This window comes from Bipolaris maydis (genome assembly GCF_028858645.1).
Source record: "Bipolaris maydis strain C4 unplaced genomic scaffold PSV08scaffold_4, whole genome shotgun sequence".
NCBI lineage: Eukaryota > Fungi > Ascomycota > Dothideomycetes > Pleosporales > Pleosporaceae > Bipolaris > Bipolaris maydis.
This window is the reverse complement of record NW_027093860.1, coordinates 1,000,313-1,027,211: the sequence shown is the minus strand read 5'-3', so window position 1 is coordinate 1,027,211 and position 26,899 is coordinate 1,000,313. Positions and strand designations below refer to the sequence as shown.

The 26,899-nt window shown below is 50.1% G+C and overlaps 12 protein-coding genes across 12 annotated transcripts; 3 read left to right on the top strand and 9 right to left on the bottom strand.

The window, feature by feature from the left end:
• The first annotated feature begins 1,663 nt into the window (after window positions 1-1,663).
• Window positions 1,664-2,815, top strand: PSV08DRAFT_33971 (Alpha/Beta hydrolase protein). Its single transcript, XM_014223961.2, has 2 exons — window positions 1,664-1,791; window positions 1,852-2,815. The coding sequence occupies exons 1-2, from the start codon at window positions 1,711-1,713 to the stop codon at window positions 2,674-2,676; spliced, it is 906 nt and encodes a 301-aa protein (XP_014079436.1). The 5' UTR covers window positions 1,664-1,710; the 3' UTR covers window positions 2,677-2,815.
• PSV08DRAFT_282516 (Alpha/Beta hydrolase protein) lies at window positions 2,750-4,223 on the bottom strand. The gene has a single exon (XM_014223960.1). It carries the CDS (start codon window positions 4,077-4,079, stop codon window positions 2,955-2,957), a length of 1,125 nt encoding a protein of 374 aa, XP_014079435.1. The 5' UTR covers window positions 4,080-4,223; the 3' UTR covers window positions 2,750-2,954.
• A 1,398-nt stretch (window positions 4,224-5,621) lies between these two features.
• On the bottom strand, window positions 5,622-6,290 carry PSV08DRAFT_198800 (Mss4-like protein; the record flags this gene model as incomplete). The annotated part of the gene is made up of 1 exon (XM_014223959.2): window positions 5,622-6,290. Exon 1 carries the CDS (start codon window positions 6,192-6,194, stop codon window positions 5,622-5,624), a length of 573 nt encoding a protein of 190 aa, XP_014079434.1. The 5' UTR covers window positions 6,195-6,290.
• A 957-nt stretch (window positions 6,291-7,247) lies between these two features.
• Window positions 7,248-8,075, bottom strand: PSV08DRAFT_349533 (uncharacterized protein; the record flags this gene model as incomplete). Its single annotated transcript, XM_014223958.1, has 1 exon — window positions 7,248-8,075. One exon carries the CDS (start codon window positions 8,073-8,075, stop codon window positions 7,248-7,250), a length of 828 nt encoding a protein of 275 aa, XP_014079433.1.
• An 89-nt stretch (window positions 8,076-8,164) lies between these two features.
• On the bottom strand, window positions 8,165-10,273 carry PSV08DRAFT_219534 (uncharacterized protein). Its single transcript, XM_014223957.2, has 3 exons — window positions 10,106-10,273; window positions 9,229-10,047; window positions 8,165-9,177 (listed from the first exon to the last, which is right to left on the bottom strand). Exons 1-3 carry the CDS (start codon window positions 10,163-10,165, stop codon window positions 8,464-8,466), a joined length of 1,593 nt encoding a protein of 530 aa, XP_014079432.1. The 5' UTR covers window positions 10,166-10,273; the 3' UTR covers window positions 8,165-8,463.
• A 339-nt stretch (window positions 10,274-10,612) lies between these two features.
• PSV08DRAFT_282511 (uncharacterized protein) lies at window positions 10,613-11,156 on the bottom strand. Its single transcript, XM_014223956.1, has 2 exons — window positions 10,964-11,156; window positions 10,613-10,929 (listed from the first exon to the last, which is right to left on the bottom strand). Exons 1-2 carry the CDS (start codon window positions 11,140-11,142, stop codon window positions 10,749-10,751), a joined length of 360 nt encoding a protein of 119 aa, XP_014079431.1. The 5' UTR covers window positions 11,143-11,156; the 3' UTR covers window positions 10,613-10,748.
• Window positions 11,157-11,684: 528 nt separating this feature from the next.
• PSV08DRAFT_360671 (uncharacterized protein) lies at window positions 11,685-12,301 on the bottom strand. The gene has a single exon (XM_014223955.2). It carries the CDS (start codon window positions 12,172-12,174, stop codon window positions 11,776-11,778), a length of 399 nt encoding a protein of 132 aa, XP_014079430.1. The 5' UTR covers window positions 12,175-12,301; the 3' UTR covers window positions 11,685-11,775.
• Window positions 12,302-12,975: 674 nt separating this feature from the next.
• Window positions 12,976-15,694, top strand: PSV08DRAFT_219530 (pyruvate kinase-like protein; the record flags this gene model as incomplete). Its single annotated transcript, XM_014223954.1, has 2 exons — window positions 12,976-14,548; window positions 15,600-15,694. The coding sequence occupies 2 exons, from the start codon at window positions 12,976-12,978 to the stop codon at window positions 15,692-15,694; spliced, it is 1,668 nt and encodes a 555-aa protein (XP_014079429.1).
• Window positions 15,695-16,207: 513 nt separating this feature from the next.
• On the bottom strand, window positions 16,208-16,939 carry PSV08DRAFT_33940 (uncharacterized protein). The gene is made up of 2 exons (XM_014223953.2): window positions 16,493-16,939; window positions 16,208-16,430 (listed from the first exon to the last, which is right to left on the bottom strand). The coding sequence occupies exons 1-2, from the start codon at window positions 16,642-16,644 to the stop codon at window positions 16,358-16,360; spliced, it is 225 nt and encodes a 74-aa protein (XP_014079428.1). The 5' UTR covers window positions 16,645-16,939; the 3' UTR covers window positions 16,208-16,357.
• Window positions 16,940-17,440: 501 nt separating this feature from the next.
• On the bottom strand, window positions 17,441-18,563 carry PSV08DRAFT_198793 (uncharacterized protein). Its single transcript, XM_014223952.1, has 2 exons — window positions 18,400-18,563; window positions 17,441-18,342 (listed from the first exon to the last, which is right to left on the bottom strand). The coding sequence occupies exons 1-2, from the start codon at window positions 18,436-18,438 to the stop codon at window positions 17,695-17,697; spliced, it is 687 nt and encodes a 228-aa protein (XP_014079427.1). The 5' UTR covers window positions 18,439-18,563; the 3' UTR covers window positions 17,441-17,694.
• Window positions 18,564-20,472: 1,909 nt separating this feature from the next.
• On the top strand, window positions 20,473-22,398 carry PSV08DRAFT_176202 (uncharacterized protein; the record flags this gene model as incomplete). The annotated part of the gene is made up of 4 exons (XM_014223951.1): window positions 20,473-20,592; window positions 20,679-21,514; window positions 21,549-21,822; window positions 21,883-22,398. 4 exons carry the CDS (start codon window positions 20,473-20,475, stop codon window positions 22,396-22,398), a joined length of 1,746 nt encoding a protein of 581 aa, XP_014079426.1.
• A 313-nt stretch (window positions 22,399-22,711) lies between these two features.
• On the bottom strand, window positions 22,712-26,382 carry PSV08DRAFT_369669 (phosphoglycerate dehydrogenase; the record flags this gene model as incomplete). Its single annotated transcript, XM_014223949.2, has 7 exons — window positions 22,712-24,030; window positions 24,078-24,206; window positions 24,256-24,615; window positions 25,258-25,314; window positions 25,367-25,760; window positions 25,808-26,273; window positions 26,342-26,382. The coding sequence occupies 7 exons, from the start codon at window positions 26,380-26,382 to the stop codon at window positions 22,712-22,714; spliced, it is 2,766 nt and encodes a 921-aa protein (XP_014079424.2).
• Window positions 26,383-26,899: the final 517 nt, after the last annotated feature.

Below are 26,899 nucleotides of genomic sequence, written 5' to 3'. Positions count from 1 at the left end.
AATTTATTCACGTAAATCAACAAACATTAGACGAGCTTTCCGCCCTTCGTGCTTGGCCAAAGTCACCGGCGGACCTTGTTTCTTGGCTGCAAACAGCCTCGCCCGTTGCCCGCAGAGGAGGACCAATCGTGAAAGGCAGGGTGCGGGAATTAATTCGCGCATCTCAGCTGGTCATGTCGTTAGCAACAACTCAACTGCCCACGCTTACGCACGGAAAGCATAAGTACGTCGTAGAGCTGCAGACTAGCACGCTCTCGTCCCGGGCCTATTGGCAGGCCTGGTTATTGGAGAGTCGTTTGCTGGGAGTAGCCAGTGGGGTAGTCATGCATTCCACATGTTGACGTCGTGGGGCCGGCTGTAGTACCACAGTCATGGTGTCGCGCGTAGCCCGCTTGCTGTCTTGCGGTATTTGTACACATACATGTACATATATCAAGGCAACAAGACTATCCATTGGAAGGCTCATGGTTGAATCCTCTGCTTCGTCGAATCCATCGACCTTCACGTACTTTCGCGCTAAGACTGAACTGCCTGCGGCGCCTCCCCATCTTCGTCCCCTACTCACCCCGACTGTGCTCCCCTTTGTGAAATTGTCAAAGGGAAAAGAAAAGCTTGGGCAAACATCTGCTAAGAGAGGCATGGACAGCGTCTACCATGAAGCGGGCTCTGGTCGTGTCAGCATTAGGCGGGGATCGCCGCACTTGATTGCACTGCCTCGCGGCGATTTTCTGTTCTCCACAAAAAGACCAACTCGCTATAGCTGGTTTTCTGCCACCGGAGATTTGCCGTGCGTACTATTGTAGTTTCATGGAATCAAGCGTCCTTGCCGTGAGATTTGGTAGCTCGCAGCTGGGTTCTGTGTACTAGCTAGAGCATGCCGTGCATCCGCATTCCAGAGCGGCGGCGACTTTTCTGTTTTGGAAACGGGATACCCGTAAAAGCCTAGACGGTTTACTTGTTCTGTTTTAACCACTTCAATCCCCACTTCCGGTCTTCACTCGTCGTCTAGTCCATTATGCAGGCGCCAAAGAATACCGCTACGATGGCGAACCGGACGGCCAACGCCACACCCGCAAACCCAATCGAAGTTGCGGCAATCAGACCCTGAAATTTCCTATCCCTGTCAGGCATCGAATGTGCATCTGCACCGTCGCTTGGCAGTTTTCGGACACTGCTTGTAGGGGAAACCACTGTATGGAAATTAGTTGGCCCTGGATACTACAATGGGCAACCCTTTTATTTGCACTAGTATCCAAAAATGCTTCAAATCTTAAGCGACTAGACGCTGGCTTGTATCTGTTCCCTTAGAACGACTACAGTACCCCTCACTGGAAAAGAACCCAAAACCGTGCCCTCCCTGCGTCTTGTATGAGCCAAGGTAACGTAGGCATCACTGCGATTTAGTCGACTCTAAAAGACCCTAGGTACTACTAATGTTTTGCGATACAACATGACATGGCCGCTGACCATTCGCCGTAAAACTCTGCAGTGAATACCAAAATGCTACTACCATGGTCACACCACGACAGCGACGGCAATGTAAAATATTGTAATTGCGAAAAATGAAATTCAACTACCAAAGTGATGCGCAATCGCATTACACATTGCTTACAAAGCGCATATATAGGAAGTAGTCCCTGCCCCTCTCCCCACCTTGCAGTCAAGCGACACTTTTCTATTCCGGCCCCCGTTATCAATTCGACCGTCACGATGCCTACATTCAAAGCCAACGACGGCATTACAATCCATTACGACACGTACGGATCAAGCAAAAGCCCCCCTCTGATCTTGGTGAGCGCGCCCTGCCACCAGACTGCACCTTTGCTCGCCCACCTGACCGTGTCTGGATAGCTCCACGGCTTCACAGGCTCCGGGGCAGTCTTCCAGCGCAACATCGCTGCCCTCTCCCAACACCACCATGTAATCATCCCCGATCTCCGCGGCCACGGCTCCTCCGACAAACCCAAGGCCGGATACCACGTCTCGCGCCTCGCCCTGGATCTCAAGAACCTGCTCGACCACTTCAACCTTGCCGATGCTGCGGCCGTGAAAGCCATCGGTACGAGCCTCGGCGCAGCTATCCTATGGTCCTACAGCGAACTCTTTACTACACGCCCTTTTTCCCACATGATCTTCGTGGACCAAGCGCCCTTGCAGAACTACCTCGACGACTGGGGCCCGCAGTTTGGAAACCGAGGATGCAATTCCCTGGAAGCGCTCCAGGCGATGCAAAAGACGCTCATTAGTGAGCCGGAAAAGGCGCATGTGGGGACCATTGCGGCGTGTCTGGGGTACAGGTCGCATCCACAGTCTGGGGATCCAGCGCCCGAGTCGCAGGTTTGGAAGGAGGATGAGGCGTTCTTTTTGGGAGAGGCGATCAAGGGGGATGGGTGGTGGTATGGCAAGTTGATGGCGGACCATACGGCGAATGACTGGAGGTATTCGATTGCGCAGAATTTTGGCCAGGCGAGTGCGAGTGAGACGTGTGTGCTGGTGGTTGCGAGTAGTAGGAGTGGGTGTTTTCCTGCGGATGGCCCGCTGAAGGTCGTTGAGTTGGTTAATGGAGGAAAGGCTGAGGGCCGTGCAAAGGGGGTGACGGTGGAATGGGGTGGTCATTGGTGTTACTGGGAGAAACCAAAGCTGTTCAATGAACTTGTGCTTGAGTTTTTGAAGTAGGGGTGTATCATATGCCGGTACCAGTTACAAAGCATAGTGGGGTATAACTACAGGCCATAGGCAAGGAATGGATGGATGATGAACATCGGGTCTATTGTGATAACTCTAGGTCCAAAAGTCGTAGTGATTTACCCAGCTCAAAGCCAGTCTACAACAAACTACTATTCCTCTTACAACGACATTCGAAAGCAATATGAACCTAATACCATCACCTATCCGTAGCGGAAACAAGACCCCACCCTTCATCGCACTCCCCATCCCGCACCACCCTCCTCAGTCTATTGCCCCTTCAGCCACTCCCCCGCCCTCTTAGCCATATTATGCGCCTCCTCCTTGAATCCCAGAACACCCCCTAGCAACAAAATATCATGCGGCACGTGCTCCTCAACATCCAGCACAACCTCATTCCCTTCTTCCCTCATATTCTTCGCCCACTCCACAGCATCAAAGTACAATATCTCGCTGCCCCCGATATTGACCCACATGGGTACTGGAGTACGGAACATGCTGTACTTGTGCGAGATGTACGGTGACGACAACAACTTCTCGCCTGCCAGACCAGCGTACGCGTTTGTGCCCCATTTGGTGAAGGGCGGGGATAGGTAGTCGGTCTTGTAGTTTCTGTTGTTGTGGACGTACAAGCAAGATGTATCTGAGGGGTCGATCCAGGGAGACCAGAGAAGCGCGGAAGAAGGAGCGGGGAGACCGAGTTCAGCGCCGTATTCGGTTATGTACCGGAGGAGGGCGATGGTGAGGTTTCCGCCTGCTGAGTCGCCGGAGAGAATGATGTTCTTTGGAGGGATCTTGAGGTCGTTGAGGAGATAGAGATACGATGTCAGAACGTCCTGGAGTGCGGCTGGAAAGGGGTTTGATGTCGGTGAGGCAGGGAGGGTGGAGAGTCGGTATTGTGGGCAGAAGATGTGTGTTGCTGGTGTGTATTTGAGTAACAACTTTGCCATGAAGCCGCTTACTGCCGTTCTTCCGTCGCCGTGGACAAATGCGCCTCCGTGAGTGTGCAGGATGACTTTTGTTCTGCTCTTATCGCTACCGGTTGTCAATGGCGCTGGATACCAGGTTGCGCCAATTTCCACAGGCACAACATCCTTATTGCTCCTCAGCGGTCCTTTGTAAGCATCGGACTTGGCAGGTTTGACAAGAATGAATCGCTCCTTTTCTGCTCCTGGCGTCAGGGGAATTGGTGTTCCAACTTGCAATGTTGCAACGTGCAAGAGAAGCGAGGAAAAGACGCGCATGCTGATGGCCTGGCGGAAAGTCCATTTTGGGTGCTGGCGACCAAATCCAAGGAGAAATGTAATTAGATATACTGGAAGGCGAAAAATCTCGAAGCCAATGGCGCAGATTGCGTATATACCCTTAAAGGGCTGCTGTGTAAAATCTACCATGGCGTGCCTGGTAGCACTCCTGGATGCTAGAAGTTATATCAAGGCGACTTTGCAGGTTCTCGATTACTCTTTCATACGGCGATACAGAAAGGAGGAGCGCAGTCCAAGAGCTGACGGGAGAATGGTGTAAGTTCTACAGCCTGTTCGTTGTGAATATCTGTCTTCAGGGGCTAGGACAAGTGCGGGGGACATAGTAATACCGTCATGTGTCCGTGCATGTACCGCGGTACTTTGTCACATGATTAGCCATTACCATATCGCGCCGCATCACAAAACAGCATGGATGGAAACGTTTCCAGATTGGGATCGTTTCTGGTTAATTCGTGTCGTTTGCTTGTGTATTGGTCTTCAATCGGGTAACATTCTGAAAGCTGTTCAAAAAGATGGGCCCGAGTCGATCTTTGTCCAAGTTCACATCGCCTCGGCACAGATGGATGGGCGTTGGTGTAGTCGCTAATCTGTGAACTAAGCCTCGACTGTTTCGAGACGAATCAGGTTGGAGAATTACTCCCAGTACGTGTTCGGGAGCGAATGATTGGCCTTGTTGCAGCTTTGGATGCATGTCACAATCCGCCTTGGGGGTATTCCATGCAAGAGGAAATGCCATGTCATCATAGGCTGTAACGATGTCGATATGGCATAATTCGCTCTATTTGGATATCTCTCTTTGGTGCGTGCGACTTGCAGGCTGTAAGGAGAGTATTGACATTGTATCGCAGCGAGGTGGCAGTGGCTGGTTGATGTGGCTAACGAGCGACGGCCGTCGATTGGTGTCGCTCACCCCCCCTGCTCAGCGGCGGTTGTCGATTGGCGTCGCTGGCCCCACATGCCCTTAGTGGCTAGCGGTGGCTGACGAGCGACGGCTGTCGACTGGTGTCGCCCGCCCCACATTCCGACTTTGGCTAGATTCTGTGGCTGGTTTGGTGGGGGGAGCGACACCAATCGACGGCCGTCGTTGAGCAGGGGTGCAGGCGACACCCATCAACAAACGCTAGTCAGCCACAGTCAGGTATACAGTACTCTAGGGAGCAGCATGAGCGCAGCACCGGCCGCTTCCCACGTCATAACACACAGCAGCTATGACTTCAGGCGCCCTTCGATAGTAGTTGGACAGCGTATATACCAACAAACTGGAAGAATGCAGGACCTTCTATGCGACATGAACTACACAGCAGGTGTCTCAACGCCGACACAAGAGCATCCTCATCTAGCCAAAGAGAATAAAAGGATATGCGAATGCTGAGATCCTGGATATCCAGTTCAAATTTCTAATTCAGGTCATCCAATGCATTACACAAAACTCGCACTTCGTCCCGAAAAGAAGAGTTTAGCGCGCGATCACGGTGCTCAGTAGCATCATATATAAAAGCGCGCAAGTCGCACCGTCATTGATAAGTCTTTGTCTTCGTGTATCCTAGCCCCCAAAGAGCCAACCTCTAAGCTCTATACCATGACACATCCTCTACTAACATAAATACACAGTCCCCACGTACATATGTACATACACCCCAAACGCCCTCCATCGCAACACCAACCTACCCTCTACAACTTAGCCGGCAACTTGCCATTCTTCTGTGCCGTATACGTAGCAATGAGGTCCATCAACTGCGGACTGAGAACATCATACGACTGCAACCCCACGCTCCTAAACTTCTCCCTCACAGCATCCATCTGCGCCGGATTGAAGCCTTGCTCAATAATACTGCTTACAAACGCCGCAAACTGCGGTTCCTGCCAGCCGCTCGTGTTGCTGAGCTCCGTGTGCACAAAGTCGAGGCCCTTGAATGGATGGTCGACCACAATGCGGCCGAAGAGGTGGACGCCGCACTCCTTGCACGCATTACGCTGGATGGCTGCTGATTCGTCGATAATGTGCAGTTTGTGGCCGTTGGCCGTCACGGATACGTTTTCTTTAGGCACGACGCCGACGACGGAGAAGAGGGCCCCGCGCGGCTTCCAGCATTTCGAGCATCCGCATGCGTGGTTGTGCGCGACGTTGCTCGAGAGCGTGACTTCGACTTTGTCGGACGGGCAGTGGCAGTAAAGTTTGCCGCCAGGGAAGTTGGGGTTGCCCTTTTTGATGCCGTTGTCTATTGCTGGGTGGATGCTGGGCATTTTGATTTATCTTATTCTTCAAGTAAGTGAAAAGAACAAAAGAGATTTGATGTTAAGGTAAGAAGTAAACGTTTTGTGTTTTTTGCAATTGACTTGGAGTAGACGGTTCTGCGAAGAAAGAGACAAGATGTACATTCTCCCGGAACTATATAGCAGCCTTCCCCATTTTCCCTGGCATCTGGACTGCACGGTAACCCCCCTCATCGGACTGTCAGGCCATTTTCGAACGGAATTACGATGTCAATGGCGCAATTGTCTGGCTTCTTGACTGTATTGTGGACTGTTTGTATGCGGAACCGCATAAGGTTTCCACTTTAGGTCACTCGGACCTTCCCCGCTTCATTGCACGAACCGCACTTTTGAATTGCAATCAGCCTTGGCCTGTGCAATCGATTTGCCACAGAACATTGGGCGAAGCGCGAAACATTTTCTCTTTAATGTTCATGTAGCTGTCGCAAATCCCCAGCACCAGCGAAGAACTTTGGAGTTCGGAAGGTTTGAGTTGCGCTGCGATGTGATCGTAGTTTTGACGGTGGCGGCGGGGATGTACCGGTACTACTACTTGCGTTCGTGTACGCACTTGGCCGAATCGGGCACTTTTTCAATCTTGATCGCAAGCATACCCCAAATGCACCCCAGGAATCTTACTATAATTTATTATCCAGGACAAGACCAAATGCTTGCACAGAGACTTCCTACTACGTGCGGATCCGAAAAACCACGGCTTTATTATGCACGTCAGCGCACAGCCAAGATTACCATCTCGAAATGCATCGGACTTGGAGACTTATTCCGCGAGCAAGGGGGCACTATGCCCTGTCTTCCAGATAAATTCCTTGCTAAATTACAGAAAAAACCCGCACATCCGCGTTCTACGGCACATGTTTCCTAGGATGAACTCCCTCAGATCATCCCGATTAGTGAATTCGGCCGATCGCCAGCATCCAGCATCACATCGAGACGACCCGCCATCGTCACGACAAATCCAGCATCAAGCAAGTAAAGAAGAAAGATTTCTGCCTTTTCTATTGCAAATACCTCTACATCGGTCCTCTATCTCTTATTCACTATTCCCTTTCCACTTTTCCCCCCACGCACCACCCTCTCCCTCCGCCACCTCCACACCAACCCATTATACCGCGCCAGCAACGCCCTCCCCACCGCCTCCTCATACTTCTCCCTAACCTCACACAACACTATCTCCTTATCTATAGCCGAAACCGTCTCCTCCATCTCCCCTCCTCCTTGCAGATTCTCAACCGCAGGGTTGCGTTCAGCGTCTAGTATGTGAAGAGGCTCGCGTAGTCGATGCATGTCTGGTGTGACGGGGTCGTCAAAGCGATATTCCTGGCGCAATGCTTGCTTAGGGGATAGAGAGCAGCGGGGGAGTGTGGGTGAGGAGAGGTGTGGGGTGGGAGGTGGAGGGGTCCAGGTGGTGCGTTGGCCGCATTCGAATTGTGAGGAGGGCGGAGGGCGTGGTGCTTGGGTGTGCGAGGGTGGCGGTGAGAGTGGCGGGAGCAAGGGCTGTGGCATGTTAATGTTATCCCGGGGTGTGTGGGATTGCGGTTGTGGGGTTCGGGTGAGTTGGAGTTGAGCTGGTGGTAGTAGAGTACAGCTACTTGTTTGGAGAAAAGGATTGTTGGTTTCGATTGTCCCGGCGGCTGAGGCTTCGGATAGGATATCGCGTGCTGGATTTTCCCAGCTATCCGGTGGTGTCTGGTGCCGTATCGTTTCTTTGGGAGTCAAGCTTTCGTATGTTGCGGTGGTCCCAAAGAGACTCTGTGTGATGGCTCTACTGACTTGGGCGCGATGCTCTTGGGACCCGAAGAAATTCGGGCAAGGTGCATCGTTGGCTGTGAATGAAAGGGATATGGGTGCCATATCTCCAGCGAGGCGTCGATATGTCACTGCTTCTTCGCTCCAAGGTCGTTCAAAATTGGTTCAGTTGGATGCAGCAGATATTACGAGTCGAGTATGATGAGTGGATTGATTACTGATGCGTACATTGGCATATTAGGGCATCAGATGCGTGATTAGGGTAGAGTTGCTTCTACAATTTCCGAGTAGACAAAGAAAGATTTGGGTTGTTTGTTACAACAAAGACGTGATATTTGTGATAAAGAGCTCATTATTGCCTCCGCCAATGAGACAAAGACAAAGTATCATGAAATGATTAGCATTTGTCCTATTCTCTTTGAGATCCACGAGTAGCTGCCTAGACCTCTGGAGCGGTTCTCCACGCCTTGAAGTGGAGCTGGCAAGACTCGGCTCACAAGCGGTCCATAGTTGACGCAAGTCCTTGAATTTGGCTTGCCCACCTGCCCAACATCATCTTGCCTTGCATTCTCAGTTCCGCCATCGGAGCGCAATAAATTACGATTACAACAGGACTGACGCAGCGCAAAAGGTCGAATCCAGGCGTCTTTGCTCGTTCAATCTCAGCTGCAGTCTGCAGTATGGCTTGGGAATAATTCTGCGCTTCGGAATAATAGTGTCCTATGCTATACTCAGATGGTGCCAAGGGAGTTCTGGATTCTGTGTGCATCTTGTACATGAGCATATTGAGCAGGACTCGATCTGCCATGTAATTTGAACTGATTAGTTCTTTGGCTGGGTTGATTTTTCCTGTTTTGGGGGATTTCTGTCTTGTGGATTGCGAGGAAGACTCTGGGGTTTGAGTATTCCCAGGGCTGGTGAATCGCTTCGCCAGATGAGGGTAATTTTCGGCCCAGCTGTCGAGGTCTTTGAGCAGTTTACATGTGAGTTCCTTAGCAGGTGTTACATCAACATTGGGTGGTATGGCCGTCTCGAAAACAGCACGCAAAGATCCTGGTATCTCTAGATAAGCCATACAGTAAGGCATCATCAAGTGGATACTGGCGAGGTCTTGGTGCGGGTCGCTGGGCATATCGACGAATGGTATTGTCATCCAATCTGGGGAAGCAAACGTCGACTTTTTGTTAAAAATGATTGACATGTGAGCCTAGGAGCCGTTAGCGTAGGACTATGGGAGTGCGGAATATCGTAAACATACCTCTTGGCCGCGGATGGCTTTGAAGAGCGGCCAGATTACCCCAGATCTACAGTTGCTTGGGCCTCGCATCTTCATAATCTCTCCTGCTGCATCTAGGTGGGCGACCAAGCCAGCAGACGTTGCGCCAACGTAAATTTCATATAGCGCGAGGATGAGGGGCACCAGAACTTCTCCTTCATCTGGGACATCGTTCTTTTTCATTCTTGCTATCGAGTTTCGCTGCGCACTCAATGCAACAGTGTACCATCTCCAGGAGTCGATGAGTATACTTGAGTCATTATGGTATTTGCCGTAAAATGCCATGGACTTTGCTCGAAGTGATATTCTGACAGCGGGCTTGGAGGCGTTACTAAATATTTCTGGCAAGTGAACAAGCCACTGAAGTTCAGGTGCATAACCGTTTTTAACATGGTTGAGCTCTACATAATGGGTGAGGAAGGCATTGTCCAGTATCGATGACAAGGCTTTCGAAGGCTGGTTGAAGGTAGGAGGCCTGTAGTGGTAGCGGATTGCTGTCGTGGCCCTCTCCACCTGTTCAGCATGTCGACTGTTGGTAGGAAACATTGGATTCTGAAGAGGCATGTCTAGTGGGGTAGCAGGCTTTTTCGATGCGATAGATACTGCATGATGCGAATTCTTCGCGGCAGCGGTCTCGTTAGTTAATGTTGATGCTGATGCTCTCACTGTTTCTTTCTTTTTTCGTCCTTTTGGATTCACCACACGCTCCGTCATGTCAATGACGATGGAGCCTTGCAGTGGCCCTGAGCATTTGATTCCCAGACGGCGGCACTGATTGCATGTCTCTGGCGTCTCATCACACTGTAGATACACGAGGTCAATAGTTGTACCGGATGTGTGTGGTACACAGTAAACGAACCTTGACGCGTCTCGTGCGGCATTGGGAACAAGCGCGGCTGCGCTGAGATTTAGGGGGCATCTGACCTGTGTATCCAATGGCGATACAGATGAGTAGAGCAAGAAGTATTCTAGCGAGGTAGTTGGCGAAGCAATGTAGGGATGTAGGAGTATTTGAGACCAAAGTATTGACTAGTGTTGGTATTGATCATCGTCAGGGATCGTTCGACGAGAAACGCATGTCTTCTGCGAAGGGTTAGGTTGCCGCCTAGACACGGCAATGGATGCCTTTGCCGAACAAGTTTGGCTGATTACGACGGACCACCGTGCGGCCGAACTCTAATACAGATCGATCTTGCGACATGGCCCTCATGATATTATCTGAGTCATGCATACGACCACACAATCACGGCATCGTGGTCCCGCGCTTTCCGACAATCTGCATCTCGGGCGGAAAGCGGAAGAACATGCGCATGGCCAACGGTATGAACAAAGCCAGCCCCTTACATGTAGGGCATGACGGATCTAGTTGATTGCTGAAACGGACTACGCCACCCTAATATTGACACCTAAAAACGGAGAGCATGCATCTGACAGCGCCGCCTCGTTTCATAATAGTGGAGGCCTGGGAGACATTTGTTGAATTCAACGGCTGTATGCACCCATTACTTCCTATCCTCTTTATATTCGAAAACTTTGTCGTATTCCCTCGATACGGGGTTGTACGTTTCCTGTCGTGATGACGAAACTAGCCACCAATTGCTTGCAAATGCCCAATCATCATGTATGCATGTATGTATGACATACGTCCATGGCTTCTCCCAGCCCACAGATCTACATTTCCCCCTTCTCTCCCTTCTTCTTGCCTTCCTGCTGCAACTCTTTCATGTGTGCGTCGTGGTTGTCGACTTGTTGCCGGTCGGCGGCGATATTGCTTTCGCCAGAGCTGGCTAGATCCTCGCGCCATCGCCCCTGTCCCTGCTTCTGTTCCTTGAGCTGGTCCTGCTTGGCTTGCTCGATCTGGTCTGAGCTGCGGTCGGCATCTTCCTTGATGCCCATGCGCTGTGTAATTGCAAAGGTACGACGCGTCGTCAGGGTCATGGGTGTGCGGAGAGAACGCGTAGCGCTAAGAATAGTGCGGGGTGCCATTGTCGGTGCTTTGAGGCTTGGAAAGGGAGTTGATAAAGGTGGATGCTTTAGGGGAAAAGGCGACGGATATCGTGACAATATTTATGAAGAGAATTTGCTCACTGAGACAGAGCGTGTTATGGCTGTGGAGGTCTTTAACAACAGTCATGGGCTGTGACGTCATCTCGTGCAGTGAGACCTGTTGCGTGGGCATTCACGCTCCACTGCAAATCTGGGCACTCTACACGACGTCAGGCAGGATTGAAGTGGAGCTGATTTGTGACCAGCCTTGCAAAAGTTGCAACAGGTGGATGAAGGTACCACAAGAAAACGTATCCTGATTGAACGTTGGGATTGTACGTGCTATGCGCCAGCTCCCCCAAGAATGTATGTACACCATTTCTTGAAAAATGTAAAAGTAGCTTAATTTTATCACCACTGTGACGTGCCCCAAATGCTCTGTGCATCATCCATATCTCCCATGCGCCTACTCAGCTCATATTTGTCCCCCCCCCCCTTGTGTGTCCGCCCTATCACTGAGAAACCATAGCATGCTGGGTGTGCTCATCCCGAGCTGTTCTTTGGTGCACTGCCTGCACCGCTGCTCTTCTTGTTTGGCGCGCCTCCGTGTCCTCCAACAGTGGGGCTGTTGGGTTCGCTGATGTCCTTGTTTCCAGGGCTGACGTTCAAGCTGTTCTGCTTCCCGCCAGCTTCGCGCTCAGCATGTGCTTCTTCTGCCTCTGGAGATGTCTTTGAGGGATCAAAAGCTGCGCCTGAATGTGCTGCGGCATCATCAGAGCCAGATTTGGCATACTCGGTCGATCGTGGGTTGAGTGAGTCTTTGTCTTGTGCGTCCTTTTGCGCAAACCGTACCGGACTCGTTGAAAGGAAGCGGGGACGAACAACTCGAGGGCGAGTGAAGACTGCGCGTTGAACTGCGCGTGAGGGCTGGATGCGGAACATTTTGAGGATTGAATTGAGTTTCTAGATGTGGTATCTGTATGGGCGTACTGTGGGAAAGCTCTTCAATGTTCTTGAGAGTATCGATTGAGTGACTGAGATGTATTTTAAAACTAGATATTGTTGATATACACACTGGTTAAGGTGACGAGTAGATACGTGTGAAGCTTCGTACGACGATGATGTGACGTCATTCACCGAAGTCCGACCGAAGAGATCGCTCACGTGACCAGGACACGCATATTGATGACTTTGGGGATCTGTCCTGCATACATATGTCTGGACAAAACAAGCCATTTAAAATATGCAATCAAATGTCTCTTAATGTTGACTTTGAACAAAAGATATCAAAGCCAAATTCCGGCATGCAAAGCTAACCACTTTGTGGCACACTACCCTAACTTACCCTATTGTAGCATTGAAGAGATTGGGTGTAGACGATGGTTGCAACATAGATTGCACTGCGCGAAACTGAAGCGTTCCACCGCATCCAGTTAAAAACACAATGTCGTCGTATCCCAATGGCTTATTGTTTCTAATCTATCGTCCTTCCAAAGACGGAATGGTCTCATGTCTATTCTAGATTGTCATACCCACTCCAGGAACACTATTTCTCGCCCCAGGCATCAGCAGGTTAGGCAATATCACATGACCAGTCAGATTTATTGTGTCTGTTTTCAGGTGTATTTATCCATGCAATTGATGCAATGGTAGAAGATTCAACACAGACAAATCATTGAATCATCCTAAACCCTCGACGCGATCCTTTTCAATTTAGCTGCGTCTTGTCGCCACACAACCGCAATGGCGCCCTCTGCATGGATTCCTCCTCCCCCTCCAGATCCAGACACACTAAAGAACCCTCCTCAATTCACTCCCTTCCCGCTGGTTCAGCTGCGAGCAGGCAAGATCAAAAAATCCCTTTGGAATGGCAAGATCGAATCAGCAATCTACAAGACTCCTTTGACCGGCTCCATTGAAATATCCGAGTTGGGTATCACGACAGATGAACATGCATTTCCCAAGCATGTGAGCCCAGACAAGGCTCTCCTCCACTACTGCTCTTCTCATTACGACGACTGGAAAAAGGAATTGCCGAACTCAGAACACTACTTCAGACCCGGCGCATTCGGTGAAAACTTGTTCAGCACAGAAGTTAGCGAGAAGACCCTTTGTATTGGGGATCGGCTTGCCATTGGGGACATCATTGTCGAAGTCACCGAACCACGAGGACCGTGCTTCAAACTCAACCACCGTTTCGAAGTCAAGGACATGGCCAAGCGCACGCAGACTCTTTTTCGCACTGGCTGGCTATATCGCATAATAAAGACCGGCACCATCAAGGAGGGGGACATGATCTCGCTGCTCGAGCGACCACATCCGGAATGGACAGTGGCGCGTATCATGTACTATCTCTTCATCGAAACCAGCAACACTAAGATGATGGAGGAGATCGTCAAGATACCTCAGCTTGGTTGGGACATCAAGGGCCAGTTCCAGGCTAGACTTGACAAGGGCGTAGCTGAGGACCAGAGCGGTAGATTGTTCGGCGGCGAGGACGAAAAAACATTCGCCTGGAACGAATATCGCCTAGTAGAGAAGAGGAAAGAGACCAAATATGTAGCAGCCTTTACGTTTGAGGTAGTAGAGGATGTTTCCGATACCCTTCCTGTTCAGCCAGGTAGCCATGTACGAGTGAAGCTAGGCGGAAAGCTGGTGCGCGCCTACTCAGTAACCAGCGGGACATCCAAACGTTTTGAACTTGGCGTCGCTCTCGAACCCGAAAGCCGCGGCGGCTCAAAGTACCTGCACGAGGAGGCCAATATAGGTGACATTTTAACGGTTGGGCGCATCACAGCCAGCTTCCCACTGGCCAAAGAAGCAGACAGTCACATTATCATCGCGGGTGGCATAGGCATTACAGCCTTCCTAGTCGCACTTGAGCAGCTTCAGGAAACAAAGCAAAACTTCCATCTGCATTACGCCGTTGCGGAAGAAGTACCTTTCGTAGCCCAAATTACAGCACTAGGCCCACATGCAACCATCTACAACAAGTCTGCCGGTCAGCGCCTAGACGTCTCTTCCATTCTCGGTAAATCAAACGACCGGACACACATCTACACCTGTGGGCCAACCCGACTCATGGACGATGTTGTCAAAACCGCACAGTCTTACGGCATTCCCGAGTCGTCCGTCCACATCGAAGCCTTCACAACCACAACTTCCGGTGATCCATTTACAGCAGAGCTCCAAAAGAGCAAGAGGACTGTACAAGTTGGCGCAACGCAATCGCTACTCGATGCACTGAAAGCCGTAGGCATGGACATTGATAGCTCCTGCGAAGTGGGCAATTGCGGAACATGTACGGTAGACGTATGTTCAGGCCGAGTCGAGCATCGCGGGACCGCCCTTCAAGAATCGGAAAAGGAAACAAGTATGTTGAGTTGCGTGAGTAGAGGCATAGGCACTATCGCTCTAGACTTGTAATACGCTCTTTCACCACATCCCGCAACTAATCAGTAACGTTCATCCTTACCTGCCGAGATACACGGTATAACAGGACACTTTCTCTTATATACCCTTAGACTATCTATAGTATACTTGTGTATAGATTCAGCGCTATACCCGTAGTAGTCGGCTGATAAGAGTAACTACTATAGCGCATGCCTACAGCAGATACTGTCACAACATCTCAAGTCAAGTGCTTCCCTACTAACTGATCATACTATAAACCTGCTCTCAGTAATGTAAACGATTACAAAAGGCAGTCCATCTTATAAGCTCAATTGTTCATAGGTAGGTCGGTTAGTTGCTAGCAATTAATTCTCATGAGTGATATCATGTAGTGCCGTTGGATATAGTTATTCTTCCAATAATTAAGCTGAAGATCATCTAAGATACAGAAGCCTAGACGAACTTTGATAGGCTCGGAAGTGCACAGGGTGTGACAGAAAGCCACTTCTACTTTACTACGGCAACCGCAAATAGAGCTCAAGGAGCTTTTGGTAGTCTGGAACACCTAGCCCTGTAGGAAGGCCCCATCCGTTTGTCGCGGGAAAGCCTTGGGTTCCGCAGCCGGGGTTATTGCCACTCACAACATCTCGAAAGACCCGAGGGTTACTGTAAAGAACATGGTGAGGAACTCCCACAGGACCCTTCCCAATCTTTCTATGCTCATCGACGCTACGTGCGAGCATCACACCGATGAGTTGCACAGAAAGGCTTGTTCCTCCATCCTGCTCTCGTTTCCGTGCTAGCCATTCGGGGATCCATGACGGTGAGTGGGAGATCATGCTATAAATTGGGAAGTGAGCGAGAATTAACCTACCGGACCAGCATTAGCTGCTACATCTGGGTAAGCTCGACCAGCACGGTTGTAAAACCCAGGTCTTGTATGGTTGTAGTTTATCCCCTCCCAGTACGGATAGCCTTGATCATGGTTTTTCAGGTACTCTTCGACTACGGGTTTCTGGTAATTCGGACGTTCGAAGAACTGCGAAAATCCGGAGCCAGAGGAAAGTAAACGCTTCCAAGGCTGGTTGCCAGCGGGACCAATTTGCCATGTAACTTCATTGTCGTGCACTGTTTTATTAGATACGATCATTGTTCCTCCTACGACTAAGATCCACGGACATCCGTTTGGATAACTATAATAGAATGATTTACAGGTATCTGCGGAACCTACACCAATGTCGCCAGAATCCTAAAGGCTCTTTAATTAGTTATTAGACTCCTCGAGGGTGTCTCGATGTAGCTCACAGACTTTAAGTGCGGCCCTACTCACCCGGAATCTGCTGCTCGTTTGAACTACGCTCATAAACTCTGCTCATACACCACCGAATAAACTCATAGTTATGAACTATGCTAGGTTCTAGAGCAGAAAGCATTCTACCACACAGTGCGTCTTAGCACGTAGGGATCTCCATTCTATCCACATACTCGAATTCACTCAATCCCAACATAAACAGGTTTTAAAAATTCAAAATTCATATCTCAGAAAGCTCCTCAGGCCTCCTTTTACTTCTAACCCACAAAAGAAAACGCCTCGAATGCTGACCCAAAGAGATATATACACAAAAGAATTCCCTTAATCATCCCACCTCATATTCAAAATCAAGTCCTGCACCTCCTGGCTACTCAGCCCTTTCTTTTCCTCACCCTCGCTTTCGGGTTGCGCGGCGGTGAGTCACATGCGGCCATTGAACCACCATGCGGCCGCGGCGGGCCAGCCGAGGATTACGGCGTAGAAGGGGAAGTAGCTGTTGTCAAGCCTATTAGCTTTTGCTTTTTTGTTTTTTGAAGAGGGAAGGAGGTGACTTACACAGCACTCGTCTTAACTAGTCTCTGTCCCAAGTCGCCCGCGCGCCAGGCATGCGGTGCTATGGTTATGGGGTTGCGGGCAAAAGGGTGGGGCTCGACCATACCGCGGGAGAGAGTGCGCCACATGATACGTGCTTGCGTTGCTGAAGGCATTTTTGTTGTGTTGTTGTGGTGATGGGATAGTCAGATGAGACTTTGTTATCGGTCGATGTCTTGGACTCTTGTCGTTTCAGTCCTTCAAATTCGTAGTTTGGCTTCTCGGAAAAAGATTTCTTGTCGATATCAAGATCGTATAGTTTGTATACTCGTTCTGTAAAGATGCTGCTCGTTTGTATGAATGCGTTGTAGTTGTTGTCGTTGATGTAGTACAAAAAACACCTTTACAAAAAGACACTCCATCCTATATACCAACTAGCCATCATCTGTATTGATAAAACGATATCAAGCCATACCAGCGATCCCCAATCATCGCACCACCAAACTGCCTCGATGGCGTGAGCGAAACCACCATCTCACCTTACACCACCCGGCATAACCCTTACCCACCCGACTTACTAACCCCCCCAAACCCGCAATAAAAAACTACCGAAAGCGGTAACACATCAGTTTACTCATCGAACGCAGTCGCGCACCGCCGGCGCAAATTACCAGGTTGAGCACGCGCATGTCCGCGCGTGGTGTACTTTAGACGAGTTTTGCTTAGGGCCTGAGCAGGGGGGGTGGGCTGTGTGTTGTTGGTTGGGTGAGGATGGTGTGATATTTCTTCTGCCTTGGTATTCGGTAAGCGGAGGGCGCCGGGCGGGCCAGCCGGGCGGGCGCGAGTCAGGGGTCTGGAGGAATAGAGGGGGTGGTGAGACGGTGGTGTGATGGTTGGTCAGACGGGATTTGTGGTAGGGATGGTGATGATGCTGGAGGAGGTTGATTAGGAATTATGAGTCGTAGAATTAGTGACTGTCGTTATGGTTATTGTCGTCGTCGTCGTGAATTGCAATCAGGGGACGCAGGCATTCGGAGCTGTATACCACGATTGGTGGACTGTTTTCCGAGGAAATTTGCGGCGTGAATGGACGGGTCCAGCGCTCCTATGCAGCCAAATAATACCACGTATTATTCGTAGATCAAGACCAAAGAATTGGATCGGGTATAACATCATCACACGCTCTTCCAAGCCACCACCTCTCCTCCTCTCAATCCAACACACCCCTACGCCTTGCCCAGCTCAACAATCTCCCCCGACACCACCCACACGCCTTCTTCCCTCTTCCCCTCTAAACATGTCACTCCAGCCTTCACCGCCGCCCTCGCAATAACATCCGCGTCCTGCGCCCATGAATCCGTCAACTTGCCACTCCCAACCAATCCCTTCAAGCCTTGAGCCACACTCCTAAGTGCTGCCTCAGCCGGCCTACTCTCTTCTCTATCCCCAACAATCACCCCGGGCCGCACTATAACCGTATGCTTGAAGCCTAGAGCCTTAATCGCCTCCTCTAATTCGCCTTTCATCTTCGGATATGCAAAATATGACTTTGCATCCGCGCCCTTGCTCGAGATGAGGACGCATACCTCTGTGCCGGCTTGTTTGGCGGCTTTGCTTAGATCGAGAGCGAGATCGTAGTCAATTTTGCGCTGGGCTTCGACACTGCCGGCTTTTGCGCGCGTGGTGCCGAGGGCACTGAAGAATATCTTGGGAGCTTCGGTTGAGGGGAATTGAGACGCCCATTGCGCAGAATCGCCGGATATGATGGGTTGGAGCTTGGTGGAGCCATTGGGGTTGGGTAAGTCGCGGCGCGAGAAAGCGAAGACGGAGGAGAAGGAGGGGTGGCCGAGGAGGGTGGAGAGGATGTTGGAGCCCTGTGTAGAGTCGTTAGCTGTGTGTCTGGTGTGAGAGACGGAGCGACTGGGACGTACGACGAGGCCGGTACTGCCAGCAAGTACTGCTTTTGCCATTGCTACTCGTTGGTGGTATCAAGGAGGTCGAGGGTTATGATGGTGGCCCTCCAATCAGGACGTTGAGACGGCTGTTGGAATGCGCAGTCGCAGAAAAGTTCCTGGGCTAGATACTAGCGTGCTCGATAGCGTGCCTGCTTGGGCGGGGACGATCTGCGAGGCGTCGGAGGTTAGTGTGTTGATCCCATGTGCAACCACAAACATGGCGAGAGGAAGTTGCTGTGTAACGACATCAAGGCAAAACTCGGGATGTGATAACACAACATCCTTTGGCTATATCGGACGAGATTAGATTCATCTCAAGTACCACTTTTGGTACTCTGAGAAAGCGTTTTTTTAAAAACGAAAGTTCCCCGACTCATTTGCCTTGATATGCGGCATCAAAAAGGATAGTGACGTCGTCTCCAGAGCGTGCATGGAAGAAGACTTACCTCAAAGGGCAATTATTCGGGTCACTAGTAACAACGGCGTACGCGAGAGTACTTTGTATCAGTTCGAGCAGATCCTAGATTTTCTTAAATGACATCGCGTACCGAATTTGAAGAAGACAGAGGACGGGTTTAAGACAATCTGGAAGCCCCTCAGAGCCCACTGAGGGTGGTCGAAATAAACGAAAGCTCGATCACCACCCGAACAGAGGCAGAAATGTGACAGATGGCTTTAAACAATTAAGTATCTGAATACTCTTATAGGCTGATGGCGTATGAACAAGTTCTCCGTTATAAACTCATGGCTGTGTTGATGAACAGGTCTGTCTATAACGAATAAGGAACAGGCGACTCCAGACTGTCACAAACTTAACTACCTCGATGTCACTCGCATTTTCATCGCTGATGGTTACCTGGTGAGATGATTTATTTGTGCAGAGAGAACAGTGGAAGTACAGTTGACGGTTCAGGGCAGTGAAAACGAAGAAGTGATTGAACGCCGCTCACTTTTCACAAACGCATACGATTCTACACGATCATCGTAACAAGAACGCGCAAAGCTGATCCAAAGCCTGTATTGCGACATCTCATATTCGCAAACAATCATACATAGCTTAGCACAACAATGATGACTTAAATTTTCAAGGACAACTATGCATTGGCGTATCTTTTCAATCACTGTGCATAGATTTGATAGTCCGCTAGTCACTCTTTCTTCAGGCGAAGAGCATAAGCAAAGTCGACGGGCTTGACTCTTTGTAGGCATCTGCGTGTAAGGATATTAGGTTCTGTTCATCACGCGTGTCTGATAACACAGCCACTATCGATACCTCATCGTGCAGAGTGGGGGTGTTACACAAGCCTGCGCGCAAATTGAGCCATCTAACATCATAACAGTCGTGATACATGTATATTAGACACGCAGTAACTCCTCTATTATGGCCAGATCTCGAATGCAATTTGAATTGCAAAAACTTTGTAGCTGTATCAGGGAAGCAGACCGACAGTTTCCAAAGCTGTTACAACCCGACAAGAAAAGTGGAAGAGCACAGCAAGCGTTTTTGGGGCGCTGCCGTTGAAGAAACGGCATTGCCAGTTACACCAAACCACGCACAAACACGTTCAGCGTGGGGGCCAATAAACATTTTGGGTCGTACAAACTTATTGCATACTACATCTGTATAATAATACGTCAGCTATTCTACAAGCATATCCACACATGTACTATATGTGGAAAAACCAGGGTTTTGCTAGTATCATATAGGTTGCCTATGTAAACTTGAGATTGCGAAAGTAGTCGTGTCGTCAAATGATTGGGCACTCTTCCCATTCCTCTTGTCGGTGGCCAAACGTTGAATCCTATGCAAACGCACCAGGTTATCGCTACGTCATGTGAATAGTCGCCTTCACGGTCTAGCTGTTTGCTCTCACGACATTCGTTTGCCTACAATTTTCCTCATAGATCGCATTATAATCATTGGAGTTTATCAATTTGTTGAATCCCACTTTGTCTTTCCGACGGACCATAGTATTCATATGCCAAAATCGTGCAAAGCGACGACAGGTTTTGACAGCACCGCAACTTCCCTAGCACGTTAAGAAAAAGATGGCAGTTGATTTTCCCGGTCTGGCGACTTTCAGCAATCCGCTACTTTGTTCCAACAGCAAGGAGATGCCATGTCAGGGACATGCTGGGCTTGTATGTGTTGGCTGCCGTATGGTTCAAGTATGTTTGCTGTCTTTCTAGTTCACTTTTCGCGACCATATAGCCTTGTTTTTATAGCCCTATCTAACCTACTGACGTGACAACAGTATTGCTCAAAGGAATGTCAGATTGCAGATTGGTCTCGTCACAAGAAAGCATGCAAATCCCCATTCATGAAAGACACTTGGGAGCCCGAATGGTATCTTAATAGTCGCCAGCCCGCTTTTATCAGCGAGGGTCCCTCACACGCTGGGTTCGGCAACAGAAAGTATCTCTGGGGTAACATGCCTGCTCTCGATATTCTGCAGCTGCAGAGTAATGAAGGCAAGACCAGTGCAACGAGTCACGACTTCAACCTTCTCTTTGCTGCGTCTGGAGATCTTCGCAATGTCATCAAAACTACCGCCGGGCTGCCAGAGGGATACAAAGGTCACTGCGTTGCTGTTATAAACGATATGGATTTCATCGTCACGGCTCGCAATGCCATCATGCTTCTCACTGCGCTCCAATTCGAACCAGACGTTGCAGTACCGATGATTATCCATTTATGGTACTCAGCGTTACTTCCTCGCGATATGGTGCAGGCTATTCAGTCCACCATCCTTCCCATGATCGAAGATGTTTACCAGAAGATCAAGAAAAAGCCGGGCAATACATTACAGGCAAAGACATTTGACATAGACGGCCGAAATCTAAGCATAGCACTGAAGAAAGACGAATGGGCTCGCTTGGCGACGTTTTGCCGGGTTCCGGAAGGACTGTCAGCAGAAACTGCTCAGCAAATTCGTCGCCGTGTCACGTTAGCTCCCGAGAGAGTCGACTATCGTGATAAAGCTATGCTGAAAATGCCTGCTGGTGTTCGCCAAGGAGAAATGTACTTTCGCCATACTGGCATCTTGCTCCCTTATGGTTGTTCCACCACAGACTTTGACACGCCCAACCCGTAAGATTCCTCTGATTTTATGAAATGAAACAAGAATTAACATCAATCAAGCACGCTGTTCTTTCAAAAATGACTGGCTAATGAACGATGACGCTAGTCCCCGTGGTGGTTGGCTTTTCGGGGAGTATATGGAGGACGCTCCAGCTGCGAAAGCAGATGAGTTCGGTGCCATCTTCTTCCACATCAGGGGTCTGCTTCGTAGATTCTGCAGCCGGCTACGAAGTTCCAACATCTCGTTCCGGCTGTTCAACATGGGTGCTCAAGATATAGGACCCTATCTCGGCGACATGAAGTTTGACCGGATCGAGGTGAGATGCGCACTTTCTCGATCATCGTGGTACTTTTTGATTCGTTGACGTTTGCACTAGATCTCCAATGTATGCGATCGAGGTTATGTCGGCCCGCACACTTGCCTCCAGCTCTTCTCACAACTCCTCAAGCCGATTTCACAGAACCCAAACGCCACACTACTTATGCTCTTCATAAATGCTGCTGTGGAAGTTGATCACGAAGTAAACCCGCAAGGAGATTTACAGTCGCTCGCACCGGCGATGGAACGCCTTAAAGAGTACATCCCGTTCGACAAATCTCTTGTAAGTATGAATAGAGCTGGAATGCATCTAGCTGCACATCCTGACCTAGTCTTGCGTACTACCTGTTCCGATATGTTCAAACCATGGGACAAGTACTTTAACATGTTCATGGATGAGTGTAGGATTACACAGTTCGCTACGCTTTGTGGGATGACTATCAAGAAAAAACACACCATTGTCCAGCCTTGGCCGTACAGGGTTGAGAATACAACGACAAAACAGGAATTCAACATTCTATGTGCTAGTAGTACAGCTGGGTTTGAGCGATACATGGAGTTTCAGAAGCTTTGAAAACATCTGAATGGGGAAGAAGAAAAACAAAGGCCGAGCTAATGCGTCGGGCAGAGACAGATGCAAGACGAAATCTGACCTGTGGCTTTGGATTCTAAATTCTCAGCAAAAGGTTAGAATAAATGCCTTGCTGTATGTCACGTGTAGCTTTCTTGAACTGAACGCAATCAGTCCCAAACAATCAAAGTTCAAAGATTCGCATTCACAACCACAATCAACCAAAGTCCCCCCCCCCCCCCCCCCCCCCCCCGCTGCCATTGAACCAGTATCCCAACCCCTATCTCCCTCCCCCTCCCCACCCCATAGTCCCATCTCAAAAATTCACAACACTCGCCTCCAACACGCCTTCCTCTCCAATCAACCTCTTCAGCACCTCCTCCCCAACCGGCTTATCCACGCCCAAAATCATCAACGCCTCCTTACTACCCCCCTCCTTCCCCTCACCAACTCCACCATCAAGCCCATTCAACCGCTGCTCCTCGACCTCCTCATCCAACGGCGCCACATTCATAAACTTGATATTGACGCCCGCCTTGCCCAAGAGATTCCCCACATAGCCAATCTTGCCGACGGAGTCGAAATTCCGACAGATGATGAGGGTGCCACGCGGCACGAACTCGCCTTTGAAGCGGTCCAGGCGCGAGATGAAGGGGCGGTTGCCGGAGACGAAGCCTTGGATGATCTGGTCGTCGTCTGTGCTGTTTTCTCGAGTGGCAGAGCGCCCTGCGGCGGATGCTGAGACGCTGGAGCGAGATTGCTGGGATACGGAGCGCGAGGCGCGGGCGCGGAGGGTGATGAAGGAGGCGTAGGGCTTGTCTTCGACGTTCTCGCGTGAACGCTGCTCGTTGATGAGGATGCCGCGTTCTTTGGCTAGGATCTCGGCGTTGACAATGTTGATGTTGAGGCCGTCGCTTGAGGTGATGGGGGTCAGAAGGCCTTTGACTAGTGCGGCGAAGAGAGGCTTGGTGGTGTTGATGGTTGCGAGCTTTCCTTCGTATGTCAGATCAAAGGTTGTGCGGAAGGAATCCTTCTTGACGCTGGAGTAGTGTTGCGTGTACAAACTACCCATCTTCTCAACGAGACTGATAAAGGGCTGCAGTGTACGGTATTCCTCTGGAAGGACTATAGGGGCATTGACTGCCGTGCGAGGAAGCTCCCCAGACAAAATGGACACCACTTGCTCGCATACATCAATGGAGACATTTTCTTGGGCTTCTGTGGTTGAAGCACCGAGATGGGGTGTTGCGACCACCTTTGGATGCGCGATCAACCGAGTCGCAGATGAGTTTGGTTCAGGAGGCTCCGAAGTGAAGACGTCGATTCCAGCTCCTGCAATCTTACCAGCGTCCAAAGCTTCGACCAGAGCATCTTCATCAATCATTCCGCCTCGCGCAACATTTAGAATCCGCGCAGTGGGCTTCATCGTCTCTAGCTCAGCTTTTCCAATCATACCTTTGGTTGAAGCTATGAGAGGTGTGTGAAGCGTCAAGAAATCTGCTTCTTTCAAAATCTCAGCAAGACTAGGCTTGAGCGTCACTGACGCCGCTGCTGCCAGGTTCGGATTGGCATAGGGATCGTATGCGATGAGTCTCATGCCCAGGCCATTAGCAATCCGAGCGACTGTGAGACCAACTATGACAGTGTAAGCGGTACTCAGCTCCTCAGCTCTCCTGAGTTACCTTTGCCTAGGCCCACAATAGCAAGGGTTTTTCCTTTGGCCTCAACCCCTACGAGCCGACCACGCTCCCACTTGCCCGCCTTGATGCTTTGTGAAGCATCGCCAACATTCCGGGCAACAGCCATCAACACTTTGATATATCAGTAGACACTCCATTTGCGCGGCCTGGACGCACTCACGCGCAATAGTGTGCTCCGCTGCAGCATTGATGTTCCCAGAGGGTGAGTTTACGACAATGATGCCGTGTTGAGTGGCGCTTTGAACATCAACATTGTCAACACCAACGCCCGCACGGGCTACCACTTTCATATTCTTGGCTGCCTTCAAAAGATCTGCCGTCACCTTGGTCTCGGATCGGACAATCAATGCATCATATTCGCCAATGATACTCTTGAGTTCTTCAGGGCTGAGTCCCTTCTTTTCGTCCACGTCGAACTCGTCTTTTAGTAGCGCCAGGCCGTCCGGTGACACCTTCTCTGGTATAAGAATCTTGCGTTTTTTGGTATGCATAACAGTGACCATGTTGAATGAAGACTGTGCTGGCTGCTTCGTCTAGCCGTAGATCTATGGGAACAAAGACTATTCCACTCTTCCAATATCCTGGATTCAGTTGGTTCAATGAGGATTATGTTCAGTTGTTAGTATATTTGATCGATATACTTCAGGGTTTTCGAGGGCGAGGAACAGTAAATAGTCGGGGGGTGAATATAGATGTATATATATCCAACCAGTTGGCCCATGCCCAGTGGTGTATGCAAGATCATTGTAGCAAGCCGATGCCGGCTCTTACAGTACATATGTTACGACACGTCGGATTTCTGGTCCGGCGGGCTGTGTTCATTCTGGTTACCCCGCACTTTTACCCCACGGGGTACGCTATATTGCGGACGGAATGGACAAACCCACATTAAGGATACATAACTACTCAAACTAGCTCTCAGCTAAGATCCAAATAGCCAGATAACGTATTTTGTGTGTAATGGCAGTTAGTGCATATTTGATCTTCAGACCGGACTTGTAGGGCAGCTAACAAGAGCTTTGGTAGCGGTATCACGGGGTGCATCATTCGTGCAGCGTAGCCAGCTAGTCTGAACCTAGGACTGCATTCATTGGAGGGCTTGTTGGTGTTGCGTGGGATATGTACATGATGCGCGGGTGATTGGCGCCGCGCTTTTACCAACGACTACGTGTCTTGAGCTTCTCGTTCTGCACAACCTCGATCCAGTAACCGTCGGGATCTGCAAAGACTGTCAGTTGCTATACTTTTGTAGCAAAAAGATAACAGCATACCTAGCACAAACGCAATGTCCTTCATGCGACCATCAGTGAGCCTCTTCTTCCAGTTGACCTTCTGCTCTTCAAAACGAGCACATGCTGCTTCCAGATCGTCAACAGCAATGCAAATGTGACCAAAGCCCTGAGGTTCATCGTTTCCGTTGTGGTACTTGAAGTTGGCATCTTTTTCAGTTCCGTAGTTGTATGTTAATTCGAGCAAGCCTTCATTGTCCGCAAGGGGGTTAACACCGTTGGCCGTAGCCTCTGGTGCATCCGGACCATAGCCGAGGAAATAAAGGTTGAACTCAGCAGTGGGGTTTTCCGACGTGCGCTTGAGCTTCATACCCATGATGTCTTGGTAGAATTTGAGAGAGGCATCCTTGTCCTTGACGCGAATCATGGTATGGTTCTGCTTTTATCAGCTGTGTGCGGGCAAGTCGGCCTTGTATTACCTACCATGCGATATGTGTCAACGTCCGTGTCTTTGACGCTCTCAGTCTGCTCGAGAGGCTTTTGGCCAATGACCTCGACCCAGTAGTCGTCAGGGTCAAGCACGAAAGCAATGTGGCGCATACGTCCGTCCGTTAGCTTCTTTTGGAATTTGTAGCCAGCGTCCTCTAGCCTCTGGCATGCAGCTTGAATGTTATCGACCGAAATGCAAAGATGGCCAAAGCCTTTGTGGGGCTCTGTGTTGCCGTTTGTGATCTTGTAATTTGGGTCATTTTCAGTTCCGTAGTTGTGAGTTAATTCGACGATGCCTTCGCGATCAGTCCAGTGATTGCCGTGAGAAGCGGCATTTGGGCTGTCGTATGCAAGAAAGTAGAGATCGAACTTGGCGTCAGGGTTCTTGATCTCATTGATCAGTTTCATGCCCAGAAACTCATAGAACTGGATGGAGCGCTTTGGATCCTTGACACGGATCCTTCACAAGAGTCAGTAATTGGCCAATTACAGGTGTAGAGTAGGGCAAATCGCCATGCGGGTACTCACATGGAGTGGTTGAGCTTGTACTTGGTTGGATCCGTCGCCATGGTCGCTAGCGTACGCACGAGAAAGCTTGGGGAATGGTTTGGCCTTGCAAGTCTGAAAGCAGTAGCAACAGCTAGGCGCGATGTCCTGATGGACGTTGGACGTAGAAAAAGCATGAATTGAGCAATCTAGCGAGGTTGGCGAAGCAATTGAGGGGCACGGGCATGAGGAGCAAATGACGTCTACCACCCAATGAGAAGCTGCTGGCGTGCCCCTCAGCACCATCATCATCGCCCGGCTTTTAGCCGGACTTAAGGCTGTGGAGCAAATGATGGCATCTTGCTTGAATAGAACACATGTTCACCACTGGCCTAGACGGCTTGTTGAGGTAGATGCATCTCTTCTGGGCTATCGTGTGAATGCTAGTCGGGAATCCTCCCGCGGTGCACGAATGCATCACAACCGCGCAACTGTGGCCTGCAAGCAGATACGATGGCCAGACTGCCAGACTGGCCCATGGGCCGGGCAATGCACATGTCATCGAGGCTACACATGATGCATGACGTCCTTCACCTGCTG

What these genes read in the sequence shown, in the direction of transcription:
- PSV08DRAFT_360671 (XM_014223955.2), bottom strand. Translation starts at nt 12,174, where the DNA reads ATGTTCCGCATCCAGCCCTCACGCGCAGTTCAACGCGCAGTCTTCACT.
- PSV08DRAFT_33940 (XM_014223953.2), bottom strand. Translation starts at nt 16,644, where the DNA reads ATGCCTTCAGCAACGCAAGCACGTATCATGTGGCGCACTCTCTCCCGC. An exon ending in CTAGTTAAGACGAGTGCTGT is followed by an intron (nt 16,431 to 16,492) that starts GTAAGTCACCTC and finishes GCTTGACAACAG; the next exon opens with CTACTTCCCCTTCTACGCCG.
- PSV08DRAFT_33971 (XM_014223961.2), top strand. Translation starts at nt 1,711, where the DNA reads ATGCCTACATTCAAAGCCAACGACGGCATTACAATCCATTACGACACG. An exon ending in AAAGCCCCCCTCTGATCTTG is followed by an intron (nt 1,792 to 1,851) that starts GTGAGCGCGCCC and finishes GTGTCTGGATAG; the next exon opens with CTCCACGGCTTCACAGGCTC.
- PSV08DRAFT_198793 (XM_014223952.1), bottom strand. Translation starts at nt 18,438, where the DNA reads ATGGCAAAAGCAGTACTTGCTGGCAGTACCGGCCTCGTC. An exon ending in CTGGCAGTACCGGCCTCGTC is followed by an intron (nt 18,343 to 18,399) that starts GTACGTCCCAGT and finishes GACTCTACACAG; the next exon opens with GGCTCCAACATCCTCTCCAC.
- PSV08DRAFT_219534 (XM_014223957.2), bottom strand. Translation starts at nt 10,165, where the DNA reads ATGCCCCCTAAATCTCAGCGCAGCCGCGCTTGTTCCCAATGCCGCACG. An exon ending in GCCGCACGAGACGCGTCAAG is followed by an intron (nt 10,048 to 10,105) that starts GTTCGTTTACTG and finishes GTGTATCTACAG; the next exon opens with TGTGATGAGACGCCAGAGAC. An exon ending in AAGCCATCCGCGGCCAAGAG is followed by an intron (nt 9,178 to 9,228) that starts GTATGTTTACGA and finishes AACGGCTCCTAG; the next exon opens with GCTCACATGTCAATCATTTT.
- PSV08DRAFT_282511 (XM_014223956.1), bottom strand. Translation starts at nt 11,142, where the DNA reads ATGGGCATCAAGGAAGATGCCGACCGCAGCTCAGACCAGATCGAGCAA. An exon ending in CACGACGCACACATGAAAGA is followed by an intron (nt 10,930 to 10,963) that starts GTTGCAGCAGGA and finishes AAGGGAGAGAAG; the next exon opens with GGGGAAATGTAGATCTGTGG.
- PSV08DRAFT_282516 (XM_014223960.1), bottom strand. Translation starts at nt 4,079, where the DNA reads ATGGTAGATTTTACACAGCAGCCCTTTAAGGGTATATACGCAATCTGC.